The sequence below is a fragment of the Panicum virgatum genome, chromosome 9K (genome assembly GCF_016808335.1).
Source record: "Panicum virgatum strain AP13 chromosome 9K, P.virgatum_v5, whole genome shotgun sequence".
NCBI classification, from domain to species: Eukaryota; Viridiplantae; Streptophyta; class Magnoliopsida; order Poales; family Poaceae; genus Panicum; species Panicum virgatum.
This window is the reverse complement of record NC_053144.1, coordinates 43,563,344-43,578,398: the sequence shown is the minus strand read 5'-3', so window position 1 is coordinate 43,578,398 and position 15,055 is coordinate 43,563,344. Positions and strand designations below refer to the sequence as shown.

The 15,055-nt window shown below is 50.3% G+C and overlaps 1 protein-coding gene across 1 annotated transcript; it reads left to right on the top strand.

The window, feature by feature from the left end:
• The first annotated feature begins 6,193 nt into the window (after positions 1-6,193).
• On the top strand, positions 6,194-14,489 carry LOC120651545 (mediator of RNA polymerase II transcription subunit 30-like). The gene is made up of 3 exons (XM_039929061.1): positions 6,194-6,670; positions 13,125-13,202; positions 13,855-14,489. The coding sequence occupies exons 1-3, from the start codon at positions 6,323-6,325 to the stop codon at positions 13,951-13,953; spliced, it is 525 nt and encodes a 174-aa protein (XP_039784995.1). The 5' UTR covers positions 6,194-6,322; the 3' UTR covers positions 13,954-14,489.
• Positions 14,490-15,055: the final 566 nt, after the last annotated feature.

Genomic DNA, 15,055 nt, shown 5'->3' with positions numbered 1-15,055 from the left:
GGTATAGATGTAGGTGGCATCGTAATAGTGATAATCTGATGAGTGCAATTCGTTATAATGGTAAAAATGTAAAAACCCCAATGAACGTTGTGTCTCTAGCTCCTCCAGAAATTTCTGCCTTGTTTCGCCTTCCCCTCCGCTAGATTCGACAGGCGTGTTCTGAATCGGAATTTCGATGGAGTGTCCGGCCGCGTCGGAATCTTAAGCGCTAAGGTTTTCTCCAACCATTCCCTCCATCCAACTCCCCCAAACGTACTATTTACTATATTTTACTACCTTCCTCCAAAAGATTCCTCCCCCTATAACTCATTCTCTCCAACCATTCCCCCATATCTATTCCCTATATATACTATCACTCATTAACTAACTATTTATTTATCGTTTTTGAATTAAAAAAATCATACAATATTTGTACTGTCATAATACACATTATCATCATATTACGGGGCTCAAACGAGATTAATGTCATGAAGAAATGATGTGATTAGAGTATAGGGGGAGATGTGATCTCTCTCCATACATGGGGGGAGATTCATCTCTCCTCTTACGTAGGGGGAGCTGTGGGGAGAGCTGTTGGAGCGCTCGCTCCCCCCCAGCCCCCCTACGTAGGGTGGGGGGCGCTTTACGGTGCGCCGTTGGAGCTCGCCTAAGCAAGAATTTCAGTCACCGTGTCAGTGCTTTCTTCAGGGCAGCGTGTCTGCTTTTTTTTCCTTCTCGGTTTTCTTTGGGAACAGTTTCCTTTAGAAAGAAGAAAAGAAATTCCCCTTGAATGGAAGGGGAAGCTTGGCCGTGTTTGGATGATATCGTAATTTTTTTTTCGCAAATGCATGTACTAAATGAATTTTATTTGTGAATTTTTTCACAGATGGGTGTAATTTTTCGAGACGAATCTAATGAGTCAAGTTCCATCATGATTGACTACAGTGATGCTGCAGTAATAAGTACAGTACTATAGTTGTGGATGTGGTTTCGTAATTAGACTTTATTTAATGGCAATATATGCTATGCAAATCATCTTCGTATACAAAATTATGGAAACTCCAATCTGAACCACCGGATCAAGATCTAAGGGGCATAAGGAGGGAGATAATTTTACAATTAACCGCCCGCCTTTGGATTAGGTAATTACACTTTTGAAAATCTCCTCCCACTCTTCCTGCGCCTCCCTTGGATCTTGATCCGATGATCCAGATTGGAGTTTCCATAATTTGCATATGAAAGTGATTTGCATAACATACGTTGCCTTATTTAATACCTCTAATTAGTGGTAGAAGCATCGAAAAGTTTTCATAAATTTTTTTCCAGGAGTCATCCAAACACGGTCCTTCTCTCTGGTCCCGAAGATCACTGGAGTATCATCAACAGATTACACATCTTTTATACTTTACTAATGGAGATGGACGTATGGCACATGTTTGAAAAAGAATATTTCAAAATAATTTGATTACATCAACAAGAAAATAACTTTAAAAATATCTCCTTGCTATCACGATGCTATGCTAGGATATTCTCTATACCATTTTTCACTGAAATGACAGGAATGTGTTGGACACCCTCCTTCGAGAAAACCTCCCGCACTTGTAATCGACCCCATCTCAATAATAGATTAAAAACAAATCTCAGAAACATGTTTCATCGTGTATGTACGCATCGATTTTCTTTTCAACTCCTCTGTGATGCATCGGCTCGTGAGCTAAATTGTGACGGAACCGCCAAATTAAATCTCTAATTAAGCGTAATGGCCGTCATTTGAATACATCGGGCGCATTAGCTTAACGGCTTAATTTGGCGATCCTTTCTCAACCCACGGCCCGATCGAAACAACACCGGTAGTCCCACGCGAAGGCAGGCGCAGATGGTACAAGCACGACTCATTACTTGAAAATACAAGAGTGATTACGACACAAAACATTTAGTTTTACAAATCGAGTTCAAATACATAAAAAATTTACAAGATTAACACTTACATAGACATGACTGAAGTCGAATACAAAGATCCTACAACTACTCTAGTTTACATCAGTTCTGATCCACCCCGATCGGTCGGACCGGTTCACCCAACCGGTCGAACCGATCGGCACCACGCTGCCAACTCCACCGGTCAGACCGGTCCCACGGACCGGTCAGACCGGTCTACTCAAAACAGGAAGGCTGCACACTCAGCCCACAAGTGTACAACTCGGCAGCGCCCTAACTTAAGGGTCCCGCTCCTCGACCTGCCACCCCTCTGCATCCCGGCAGATGAACTTGACACAACAGGGGCAGAAGTCGTCGTCCGGGTGTTCTGTAATAATAAATGTGGCAACAAACCCTGAGTATTCTAATACTCAGTAAGGCTTACCCGACCAGTGGGTATAACTTAGCCCACATAACTAGACATACAAGACTTTTGGCTGGTGGTTATTTTGCAGAAACTGCGGCTAAAGTAAGTCCTTACTTTCATGATTTTAGCCTAGATTGTATATATAATCTAACCATGATCTATCATTAGCATAAGCTAACTATAGCAAATATGGTGGAGCAACAGGTATAAAGTCAATATAGAGAAACCTTATATTAATTACTTATCATCCCTACTTGCACTACGCTGCGACTCGGTGATCAAGGTGCTCATATCCGAGAGCGACTGACGGCGAATCGATCCGATTTAACCTTGCAAGGTGGACCTAACCAACACGGTACGTATTTGCCCTGTCGGACTATACATGCCAACCATTCCCCTCACCGCCTCGAACTACAGGAACCAGCCCAACGACATATGGTCAGCCGAGCTCAACGTGAGACTACCAAAAGTAAACATATGCATCCCAATTCTCCGCGACTACTCGACTCGCCCCAGGAGTTGGGTGCGGGTTCCTATACTTTCGAAGCAAGGCTACTCGGCTTACCGGTTTCGACTACCTCCTACTCCCGGTATGCGGTTAGTACAGTTCAAACATGATCAGCAGGGCCAACAACGGCTCGGTCCTTAACCGACACAGACGAGACTAAGACATCCAGGAACCATGTCCTGCTGTCATACCTATACATCATCATTCCCCGTCCGGTCTCAATTTTCCATTCATTGTGTATCAATTTCACAACTCATGTACTGGAATATGACTATACCCTGTATCTTGCGAGTAACCGAAAATTACTCGACTTCTAAATATCCTATATCTCGCGAGTGGTAAGAGGTCACTCGTCTTCTACCGGGAACTAATCAGCATAGCACTTCTATCGTCCTATACATACTAGTATAAACTTGAAGAAACCCAGGGATCATGCAGCTAGGGTTCCAAGAAATTCCTAAACCTAATGCACAAGTAGTAGAGACATATATATGTGTTATAATTTGAAATAATAGGAGTTGCACCGGGGCTTGCCTTGCGTCTGCTGCTCAACGCTAGGATGAGTTGGGCCTTGGGCCGACTCCCCGCGAACATCCTCCTGCGGGGCTGGCCCCTGCGGCTCCTGTGGCTCCGCAACCACCTCGTACACGACCTCCTCCGCCGCGGCTGCTACACGTGTGCATATGCATATGATATGAGAATGCATGCATGAGTTATAAAAATTATAAGTAACTAATAGCCAAAATAATTTCTAACCAATTGTGCCAACTACCCCGACTTTCACCTTCTCAGCCAACACCCCACCGGTCAGACCGGTCCAACAGACCGGTCAGACCGGTCCTACTGAACCTACCGTGACACCGGTCAGACCAGTCCCTCCGACCGGTCAGACCGGTCCTACCCAGTGAAAACCTAGGATTCCTTGGCGCGGCGAAAATCGCCCACCCACTCCAAATACCTTCTAGGATCTAGTTCAAGGGTTCATGGGGACGCTTTTTACCAGAGAACACCACCTAAAACCTTCTAGAACAAGAGATCGATCCAAACTTCTAATTTACCTTGAATGACTCCTTCCTTACGAAGAACTTGCAATCCCGCATCACCCCATGGAGGAGAACGTGGAGGAGATGATCCTTGACTCCGATTTGAAGCTCCCCTAGCCTTGGAATGGATTTGGGGTGAGGGATTTAGGAGGGAGGGTTTGGGGAGGAGGGAGCTCGGGAGGAAGAGAGCTGGGCGCTGAGGACATGGGTTCTGGTGTGGGAGTGAGAGAGAGATTTAAATGCTGTGGGTCCCAACCCGACCAACTCGGGCTAGACCGGTCAGACCGGTCGCCCATACCGGTCAGACCGGTCCGGGCTGAACTGGCCCAGGGCTGACAGAAACAAGTTTGGTGCTTCGTCGCGTGGTTTGAAACTAATGTCTGGAGATTAATTTAACTAACTAGTGGATTAACACCTGAGTGTTACATAAATGAGCTGATTTGAGCTTTTTAATGGGCCGAGTTGAAGTTTTAGCCCGGTTGGTAACGAGCCAAGCCGATATGGCTCCTTATAATAATTAATAACGAAATGTGTTGGACATCCTTCTGCTAAAAAAATCTCGTGCGCCAGTGTTGGCGCTTATTTGGAGCCAACACATAAACTCGTACGATCGCGCAGTGAGCAGCGACGCACCTTGCAGCGCCGCGACACCAATCGGTCAGACCGGTATGGTGGTCCGGTCAGACCGGTTTCGTCGGGCTGGATCTAACAAACGCCCACCTGAAAGGGACTCCATTGGGGCAGGCGCACTTAGGGTTGTCCTAGACTCGGCAGGCCATCTAAGGCGTCTTCAAATACCATAGAGACGAAGGAAGAACATCATGTTGAGGTTGGAAAAGCTAGGATAAAGAGAAAAGATAAAGACGATAAAAAATAGATGTATCTGATAAGTTCGATTGGTTTGCATTCCTCAATCAGCCGTGACCCTTTATATTTATAGGGTGGAGAGGTCTATACCCATAGGAGGTCAAAAATATATTAAAAACCGACCTATAATCAACTTACAACTCTAATTCGGACTAAACTGCTAAAAACCGGTCAGACCGGTCACCAAATCCGGTCAGACCGGACTTACTACGGTGCATAACAGCCAAAACCGGTCACATCGGTTACCAAATCCGATCAGACCGGATTTACCCGGACAGGAAAACTTGCAGGTGCTATATCTCCTATGTCCGAACTCCAAATTGGGCGATTTATATATCCGTTTCGATCGTCTCAACGAGGGCTTCATCTTGGTTCACTCAAACTCATGATTTGACTTCATCTTAATGCTGTTTTGAATATGTCTTTGTCTTATTGATGAAATCATGTCCAAAATATCACAAAATGATATTCATGCTCTGTACAATAGTTATACATGCCAAGTTTGTAAAATAATAGAAGTTAATATTGAATTGGTTATTTTAGCCTTTATCCTGTTTGCTTTAAATGATGCCAATTTTGAGTGTCAACAGCTAGCAATCGATCAGTTCGGACATCTTTGTTAGAACGGTCCACCCTCTTGTAGCAACTTGTTTTCTGGACACATCGAATAGAATCCATGGACCCATCCATATACATTGATATGTATGAGTGGCATCACCCCATTCTCCAAGATCTTTTGTTTAGTACTTGCAAACCTCGTATTATACCGCGCCACGAATAAGAGATATATACGGCTTCTCTGCAGTCTTCATTATCACCACGGGGTAACATTTGGTCCGAAGAATCTATGCACAAAAGGGCTCCGGATTTTTTAATTGATGCCATCCTTGTCCCGCTAACATCCTAGGATTGGACAAATGCAAAGTTGTATGCCCAAACTATCAGAATTTCCGTTTTAGGTAATGGAAATGGGCTTTTTGCCTCTTGTGAAAAGAAAGAAAAAGGACTGTGACCCTAGTTTTATTCCAGTCCAGTTACAGACCATTTGTGCATTGACGAACAAATGTTGGATGGGGTCGAGATTGGACAAGGTGGGTTGTTCGGTTTCAACCAGCTAATTCATTAGCTGATTATCTAGAATTATCTAGACTGAATCAGCTAATTAGATGATTTTTTTTGAGATTAGATGATTATTATTTAGTTTGTTAGAAGAGATTAGCTGCGCATTAGCTGGTTCCGTTTGGAGCCACCATAGTTAAAACATGTGCTAATTATAAATTAATTAAACTTAATATATTCGTCTTGTAAATAAATCATAAACTTATTATATGCTTCAAGTAACTCTTTATTTTAATAACCGTGTGATGACAAACTATAACCGTGTGATGACAAACTAGCAATTAGCTGATCGATCCAAAGATACCCGTAATCACGGTTTTGGAGTGCTAAAGTGAAAGCACGGGCTCGGTCCATTGTCATTTTTCCTTGCCGCAGCGAGCCAGCGACGCCTGAGGCAGCTCAAGGGAGCAGTAGATCGGCGGCAGCCGCGGCGGCGAGCTAGGGTTCCGGCGAGACTACCGGATGGCCTCCGAGGCAGCGCGGCGGCGGCAGGAGCTGGCGGCGCAGGGGCAGCGGCACCTGGAGGAGACCATAGCCGCCGCGTTCCAGATCCTCGTCTCCATGAACGACGAGCTCTGCAACGCTGGCCTTTGGTCGTCCTCCTCAGTCTCCGCTACGGCCGCGGCCGCCGCCGGACCCCAGCACCAGCACTCCGCTACTCCGCCGCTGCCACATTCCGCGGACTCCGACGCCGCCGACGCAGGAGGCGCGCCGGCCCCCGGCGGGTCGCTCGACGAGGCGAGGCACCGGTACAAGTCCGCCGTGGCGGCGCTCCGGGCGTCCATCGCCGCTGTGTCATCCTGCGCGCAGGTAAGAGCTTGATTACCCAAATAACTGCACTGGTGCCGTATATTGGAGAAAAATCCGAGTCTTTAAGGTGAAGTATGCTGTGATAGTACCACGGAAGATGTGTGAATCAGTTTGTTGTGATTTAAGGGGGACAGAAATTAATTTTATTACAAGAACTATTTTAGATGTTTGCATTAGGAAGAACTACTGTAATGTAATTGTGTCGATAGTACGGAGGCAACTATCCATAAATATAGCCAGGTTACTAGGTGACACAGTTATAAAGATTAAATTTCATGTGAACTTGCGAAGTGCTATGTAAGACAAAACAATCTTTGTCTGACTTGAAAGAGCATTATTGCTGAGCTTGGGTTGACTATTGCGGAGAGAATAATAGATACCTTCAAACTCTAGAAGTGTGATATATATAAATTTTATACATGGGCTTCTAGATGGGTCTCTATACATACACTCACATATACACCAACACCCCCCGCAGTCTGAACTACCGGCACAGCGGTGTTCAAGACTGGACAACAAAAAAGCCAACACCCCCCCACAGTCTGAACTACCGGCGCAGCGGTGTTTAAGACTGGACAAAAAGAGAGTATAAAGAGAGTACAAAGGGCAACCCCCCGCGGCAGCCACAACTAGCCACCTGCTACATTGAGGCTGGAACGAAACTCCGAGAAAGTCGAGGAGGGTAGTCCCTTGGTGAAGATGTCGGTAAACTGGGAGGTAGTCGAGACATGGAGTACCCGAACATCGCCGATGGCGACCCTGTCGCGCACAAAGTGCAGGTCGATCTCTACATGCTTCGTCCGTTGATGCTGGACGGGGTTGGTGGAGAGATACACGACGCTGACGTTGTTGCAGTTGTTGCAGTAGACGAGCGTGCTCTTGGCGAGCGGGCTGTGGAGCTCCGCCAAGAGCTGTCGTAGCCAGGACGTCTCTGCCACACCGTTAGCGACAGCACGGTACTCCGCCTCGGCACTGGAGCGGGAGACAACCGGCTGCCGCTTGGACGACCAGGAGACCAGGTTGCCGCCTAGAAAGACGGCGTAGCCGGAAGTGGAGCGGCGAGTGTCCGGACAGCCAGCCCAGTCAGCGTCGGTGTTGACAACCAGTTCAGCAGAGGACGAGCGGTGAAGAACCAGGCCAAGGTCCACAGTGCCACGGACGTAGCGGAGGAGACGCTTCAGCGCAGCAAGGTGTGACTCCCGGAGATCATGCATATGGAGGTAGACCTGCTGAACAGCGTAGGTGGTCCGGCCTGGTGAAGGTGAGGTACTGCAAAGCGCCGGCAAGACTCCGGTAGGCAGTAGGATCAGCCACTGGATCACCCAGATCAGCAGACAGTTTCGCCTGAGTGTCGACAGGAGTGGAGCAGGGCTTGCAATCAGTCATCCCAGCCCGCTCCAGAATATCAAGTGCGTACTGCCGCTGGTGAAGGAGAAGACCAGACATGCGAGGCTCAATAGTGACGTCCAAGAAGTAGTGGAGCTGACCAAGATCCTTCATAACAAACTCCTGCTGCAGAGAGGAGATGACACTCTGAAGCAACTGCTGACTGGAGGCTGTAAGCACAATGTTATCGACATAGAGCAGCAGATAGGCAGTCTCATCCCCACGGCGGTAGATGAAGAGAGACTGGTCAGACTTGGCCTCGGTGAACCTCAATGTCAGCAAGAACGTAGCGAACCGAGAATACCAAGCCCGCGGAGCCTGCTTCAGACCATAGAGAGACTTGTTGAGTCGACAAACCATGTCCGGACGACTGGAGTCCACAAATCCCGCTAGCTGAGAGCAGTAGACTGTCTCTGACAGAGTGCCGTGAAGAAAGTCATTCTTCACATCCAGCTGTTGCACATGCCAAGAGCGAGAGAACGCAAGTGAGAGGACCGTGCGCACAGTAGCAGGCTTCACCACTGGACTGAAGGTCTATCATAATTCACACCAGGCCGCTGGGTGAACCCTCGGAGAACCCAACGAGCCTTGTAGCGCTCCAGTGTACCGTTAGCCCGACGCTTATGCATCAAGATCCACTTGCCAGTCACCACATTGCAAACAGACGGACGCGGCACGAGGTCCCACGTCTGGTTGGCGAGAAGAGCCGCGGACTCCTCTTCCATCGCGCGACGCAAGTGAGGATCCGCCAAGGTGTCGCGGACAGAGGAGAGTACCGGACAGACCCGCGGCTCTCCCTCGGTGGCAGAGAGAGTCGCGGCCTGAGATGCCATCCGCTGAGTCACCATGGGATGGATATGCCGAGGATCCCGATGGATGACTGGCGGGTGGTACACCACCGGCTCGGCTCAAGGGGGAGCCGGTGGAGGCGGCGGCGACGGCTCCGGTGTAGGCGCCGCAGGAGCCTCCGGAGCCGGAGGCGGCGCCGGTGTCGGCGCCGAACGACGCCGGTACACCTGCACCGGCTGAGCGTACCGCGCAGGTACAGGGGAAGGCACCAGGGCCGCGCGTGGCGCAGCAGGAGACACCAGGTCCGCGCGCGGCACGACCGTAGGTCCGGGGGCCGCGCTTGGCGCGACTGCGGGCACCGGGGCCGCACTTGGCGAAGCAGGGATCACCGGAAGCGGTGCCGGTATGACGGGAAAACCTGCAGGGAAATGACAGATAGGTAATGGTGGCTGAACCACCGGGTCAGTCGCAAACAGTGAATCCAACTCGGGGTTAGGAGAAGGTGTGGAGGAGGTGGAGTACGGGAAATCCGACTCGTCAAAGACGACGTGTCGGGAGATTAGAACGCGGCGAGAATTGAGGTCAAAACATCGGTACCTCTTGTGGTCAAAGGAGTACCCAAGGAACACACAACGAGTCGAGCGAGACGCCAGCTTGTGAGAAGTGGTGGCGGAGGTGTTAGGGTAACACGTACACCCGAAGACCCGAAGGCGGTCGTAGCGAGGAGGGGTACCGAACAGAGCGTGGTGTGGAGTGGGAGCAGGAGAAGCAGTGGACGGAAGACGGTTGAGGAAGTAGGTGGTGGTGTGGAGGCTCTCAGCCCAGAAGCACGGGGGCAGAGAGGCCTGGATCAGGAGGGTGCGCACAACGTCGTTCGTCGTGCGAATCATCCGCTGAGCCTTGCCATTCTGAGGAGAGGTATACGGACAAGACATGCGCAGCTGAACACCCCGAGAGAGGAAGAAGGAACGGGAGGTGGAGTTATCAAACTCACGCCCGTTGTTGCACTGGACGGCCTTAACGGTGAGACGAACTGAGTGGACACCTAGGCAAAGAAGTGGAGGAGGGTGGGGAAGGTCTCAGACTTGGCGCGCAAAGGGAAAGTCCAAGAGTAATGAGCGAAATCATCCACGACGACCAGATAATATTTATAACCAGATATGCTGAGTACAGGAGATGTCCACAGGTTACAGTGAACAAGATCAAAAGCATGCGAAGAAGAAGAAGAAAAAGAAAGTCTAACATGACGACCTAACTGGCACGCATGACAGAGGTGCTCAGCAGGAGCCCTAGTACATGGAACATCGGTACTACGACTGAGCTGAGCCAAAATGTCGCGGCCGGGGTGTCCAAGCCGGCGGTGCCAAGTGGTGGAAGAAGGCGTCATGGCAAAAGCAGCAGACGGAGAAGAAGTCGAAGGCGGAGCAGCGGAAGCAGGAAGCCGAAGAGTGTAAAGGGGCCCCGGGCTGTCACATCGGAGGAGCGGACGCCGGGAAGCCGAATCCTTCACAGTAAGACCAGAAGAGTCAAATTCAATGGAACAAGAGTTATCAGCAGTAAACTGGCGAATGGCAAGAAGATTGTGAACCATCTGAGGTGCAACAAGAACATTATGAAGGCGAAAAGAATCAGGAGCAAAACCCACGGCGGTGACGGAAAGGCAAGACCCATCACCAACCATGATGGAAGAAGGACAAGAGGAGTGAGGGGGTCGGACAGAAGAGATGATACCGTCATCAGGGGTGGTGTGTAAGGAGGCACCCGAGTCGGCGATCCACACGGTGCTGACCGGCGGCGTCAGTCCCATGGTGCTGAAGGACTGCGCCAGAGCGGCCTAGTCTCACCTCCCAGGCCAGGTCGGCTGCTGGATGGGCTGAGCGGGCGGGGTCTAGGACGGCGCGGAGAAGGGAGCAGCACCGGTGAACATGGCCGCCGGCTGGAGCTGAGGACGAGGCCCCCCTCCCGGACCCTGGAACGGCCACATCGAGATGCACTCTGACCATGGGTTGCTGAAGGATGGCCAGGGCGTACCTCCAGGGGCAGGGGCAGGAGCGGGAGCGGGAGCCGGAGTCGGCGCGCCCCGACGGCCCCCACCGGCACCGGAACCCCCAGAAGCAGGGCTACCAGTGCCACCACCACCCCGTCCCCTCTGCCGACGACGTCCACGGCCCCCCTCTTCCCACCTCCAGTCTGCCCGGCGGGAGCAGCACCAAGGAGCGAGGTGGCAGGAGCGGCGGAGGACGATCCGGGCGCGAGACCCCTGGTGATCTCCTCGAGAGCGAGGTCGTCCCGGACCTGTAGGAAGGAGGGGAAGGGCCTCTGGCGGGTGATCCAGGTCTTCAGGTGGTCATAGGTGCTGCTCAGGCCCTCAGGACATTGAGCACTAAGACCCGATCGGACACCGGACACCCGAGGTCGTGAAGAGCATCGGCCATGCCCTTCATCCGCCGGCAGAACTCACCAACGGAGAGGTCCTCCTGCTCGAAGGTGCGGAAGGTGGCGTCGAGCCGGAGGGCGCGGAACTCGCCGTTGTCGAGGAACTGCCCCTCGAGCGCCACCCAGGCCTGGCGCGCGGTGCCGCCGTGGGTCCTGACGAGGTCCTGAAGATCTAGGGAGATGGTCCCGAAGATCCAGGACATGGCGACGCTGTCGAGGCGCAGCCACACCACGTCCCACGTCTCGATCGGCGTGTCGAGGAGGACGTGGTCGTCGAGGGCGTAGCGGCGGAGGGCGAGCAGAACCTGGTCCCGCCAGCGTCCGTAGGAGGAGGACGTGGGGTCGAGGAGGACAGTGACCAGGGCCCTGATGTTCTGGACGCCGGCGGCCTGGAGGTGGAGCTGGGCGACCATGGGGTCGGTCGGGTCGTGCCGGGGTCCAGATCCAGCGGGCGGGGCCTAGTGAGAGGAAGAGGCGCCGTGCTCGGGGTCGACGGGCTGCTGGCCGGAGGAGACACAAAGGAAATGCTCCGCTTCGGCGACCCGGAGAGCGAGGGCGTCGGCCGTGGCGCGCTCGCGCTCCCAAGCGAGGGCAGCCACGTGGGCCCGCTCCTGGGCCGCCGAAGCCTCCGACTTGGCGGCGAGGAAGGCCGCGGCGTCGGCCTGCTGGCCATGGAGGGCGGCGGGGGCGAGCGGCACATCCGCGGGGGGCATCCCGAGTCCGGGCCATGCGTGCGCGGGAGCTTCGGGAAGCGGGGCATCAGAATGCAGCTGCTTGCCCGCGGCGATGGCGGCGCGATGGGCGGCTGCAGCGCCGGCGGCGTCAGCTGCAGTGGTGGCGGCGGCATCGGGCGCCTGCAGGGGCGCCATCCTCTGCAGGGGGCCCTGCACGGGCTGGGGCGGCGGCCCCTGTAGGAGATCCTGCCCGGGCGGACCCTTCGGCGGCCCGGCGGCAGCGCCATCCGGGGCCGGCCCGAGCACGACCATGGCGTGGGCAGGGGCGCGTCCGCTCGGAGAGGACCAGGCGGCGGCGGTAGAGGTGCCGGCGGCCGGCCTGGCGGCAGCAGCAGGGGGCCTGGCGCCCGGTGCAGAAGCAGCGGCCGGCCCGGCGGCGCCAAAGGCTCGCCAGGGCAGGGCGGCCAGAGCAGAGCCGGCGGCGGCCGAAGCATGGCCTGCAGTGCCAGATCCAGAGGCTGGGGAGAGAGGAGGGAAGGAGGAGAGGGAAGGGAAGTCCGGCGGCGGCTGGGGTAGGGAGGAGGAGAGAGAGGAGAGAAACCCTAGGCTAATGATACCATATAGGAGAGAATAATAGATACCTCCAAACCCTAGAAGGGTGGGATATGCATATCCTGTATATGGGCCTCCAGATGGGTCTCTATACATAGGCTCACATATACACCAACAGCCATGACTGGTGCAAGGTGGGTGCTACTTTCAGTGTATTTTATTTAGCATGATCACTATATAGGCTTTTATTTAGGATGAACTGACTGGTAATATACTGTTTTTGTTTATCTGGAACTTGTCCTTCGCATTGGATATAGGCAGTTTACCTTAAGGGAATAAGCTTAATATTATTCTGACTTCGCTGTGGAACCAGCACTCAATTGTCAAGACTGTTATTTCCATACTGTTCCAGATGAAATTAGTTTGCATGGATTCTAATATGGGTAAAGAAAAATGGTAACTGTAATTGATCTTGAGTTGTTGATTCTTAGACATATAGCTTCTTTTAAAATCATGGTCCTTTTGATTGAAAAGAAATTTGTCGCATTTGTTACATTTCTTTAATGATGTTGCACATTGTTACATTTCTTTAATGATCGCACATTTTCACTTTTCAGGACATAGGATCAACAGAATTTGAAGCTGACAATGCAGAGATTGAGAGGTTGGAAGTGCATGCATCTACTTTGAGAAAGGTACTAGCTTGCAAATGATCTAGTAAGTTTAGTCTATGCTACTGTATTCCTGCTTGAAGTTTGACTGCCGCGTTGATCCTATTAGTTGTCAAAATCTTATTTGTTATGGGGGGTCCAGATTTCTTCCGACAAATATTCATGTTTGTTATTTCACCAAATCCCTTTTTCTGTTGTTTGCTTTGCAACCCATGCCATCTTTTTACGATATGTTCCACCAGCATGTCGTGATCTGTGCTAAATTTGTAAGCACAGAGCATGGAAATACTGAGTTCTCATTCTTTCCAGTGTATGAAGTGTAAAAAAGTTATGTGTCAGTGCTTGAGGTGTATTTTGCACCACCTGCATGGTTTATTTTACTGAGGTTCTTGTTTGTTTTAATGCAACAGGACTTTCTTCAAAATTGTATTGCACCTCTTGTTCCTAGAGATTTCCTAACATTTTTTACTGTCCTTGTTGTGATCTGATTACTATAATCTCATTCCCAGTGATTTACCTACTTTTCAATTCGATTGATATTAGCATCTTTTATATTTGAAGTCGTAAGATATATTCAATGGAAATATATGATATGCACTTTTTTAATCTATGCATCAAACATACATTTCACATGTAACACTGATGACTGATCTTTCTAACATGGGATCTAATGCAGGAAATTGAAAGAAAAAACAAGCACGTAAAGCTCCTCATGGATCAGCTCCGGGAGCTAATATCAGACATATCGATGTGGCAGAGCCCATGCTCGGTGTGAAATGTCAGAGAGGAGAAACCACCAGGACCAGGGGTGGGTGCATGTCTGTATCTCATACTGATTTGCTAACCTCTTGGAAGGGAAAACAGAAGGTACCTGATTGGATTGGACGAGAAGTAGGATGGTTTTCTCACAAGGGTGGAAACAAACATGGTCAAAGTATGGATTAAGCTATTGATGCAGATACCAATGACTTGTGATGGACGCGGATGCTGTTTTGGATGTAACAGTATATATGCATATCCTTTGCTGCTTTATAAATCTTCCTTTTTTTTCTTTGAGGAAATTATGAATCTTCTTTTGAAACTAGATGCTGTTTGGTTGTGGTATTTTACGGTGTGATCTGATCTTACGGTTGAATAATTGTTGTCAATCAACCGGACTGAGTCCAGAGAGAAAGGGGGACAAGAAGTTCAGTACTTGTCTAGTTGCTTGTGGGTTTTATAAAGTTTTATGCTTAGTTTGGAGTATATATATGAGGCAAGACTTTATTGTAACAAACTAGATATTTAGATAATAAAGAATAATTCCTCGTACTTGTATCTTCTATTTTGTTCTGCATAGGTTTGTGCCCGTTGCTATGGGCTTCAAAATATTCACAGTGCATTACAAACAGCATTCAATAAATTTAATCCCGATACTAACAATCCCAAATGCTTAAAATTTACAAAAAGAATACACATAATGGGGTGGTACACCTTTTACCTGTCTTGCACAGACTTTTCATTCCTGATGGCCATCTTTTTCGCTATGAACGTCGTCCCCTACAGAACCGAACTGGTCATGCGTCCCTTTCGGGACCGGTCGTGTCGTCGCTGTAGGTCACATGGTCATATCGTTGTTAACGAAAGGATATCATATCATCGGGAGATTAAAGTGAATATAAATACAAGGGCCAACGGTCCAAAAAACAGTGGCCCACCACCCCGATAGATTCTAGATGTCCACTTGTTTCGATGATTCCTGACAACTCGGACCTGATAATGATAATGAGGTGGGATCAGGGCCATTGGAAAGCTTACCTCTTTAGCTTTCCATACATGTGTAGAACATCAAATTTGGACTCCGTATGCGATCTGGGTATCGTTTTTAGTGTGGGTTG

Bases quoted from the DNA above. Each gene is read 5' to 3' on its own strand.
- LOC120651545 (XM_039929061.1), top strand. From the start codon at position 6,323: ATGGCCTCCGAGGCAGCGCGGCGGCGGCAGGAGCTGGCGGCGCAGGGG. The intron at 6,671-13,124 runs GTAAGAGCTTGA...TTCACTTTTCAG, and splicing joins CTGTGTCATCCTGCGCGCAG to GACATAGGATCAACAGAATT. The intron at 13,203-13,854 runs GTACTAGCTTGC...GATCTAATGCAG, and splicing joins ATGCATCTACTTTGAGAAAG to GAAATTGAAAGAAAAAACAA.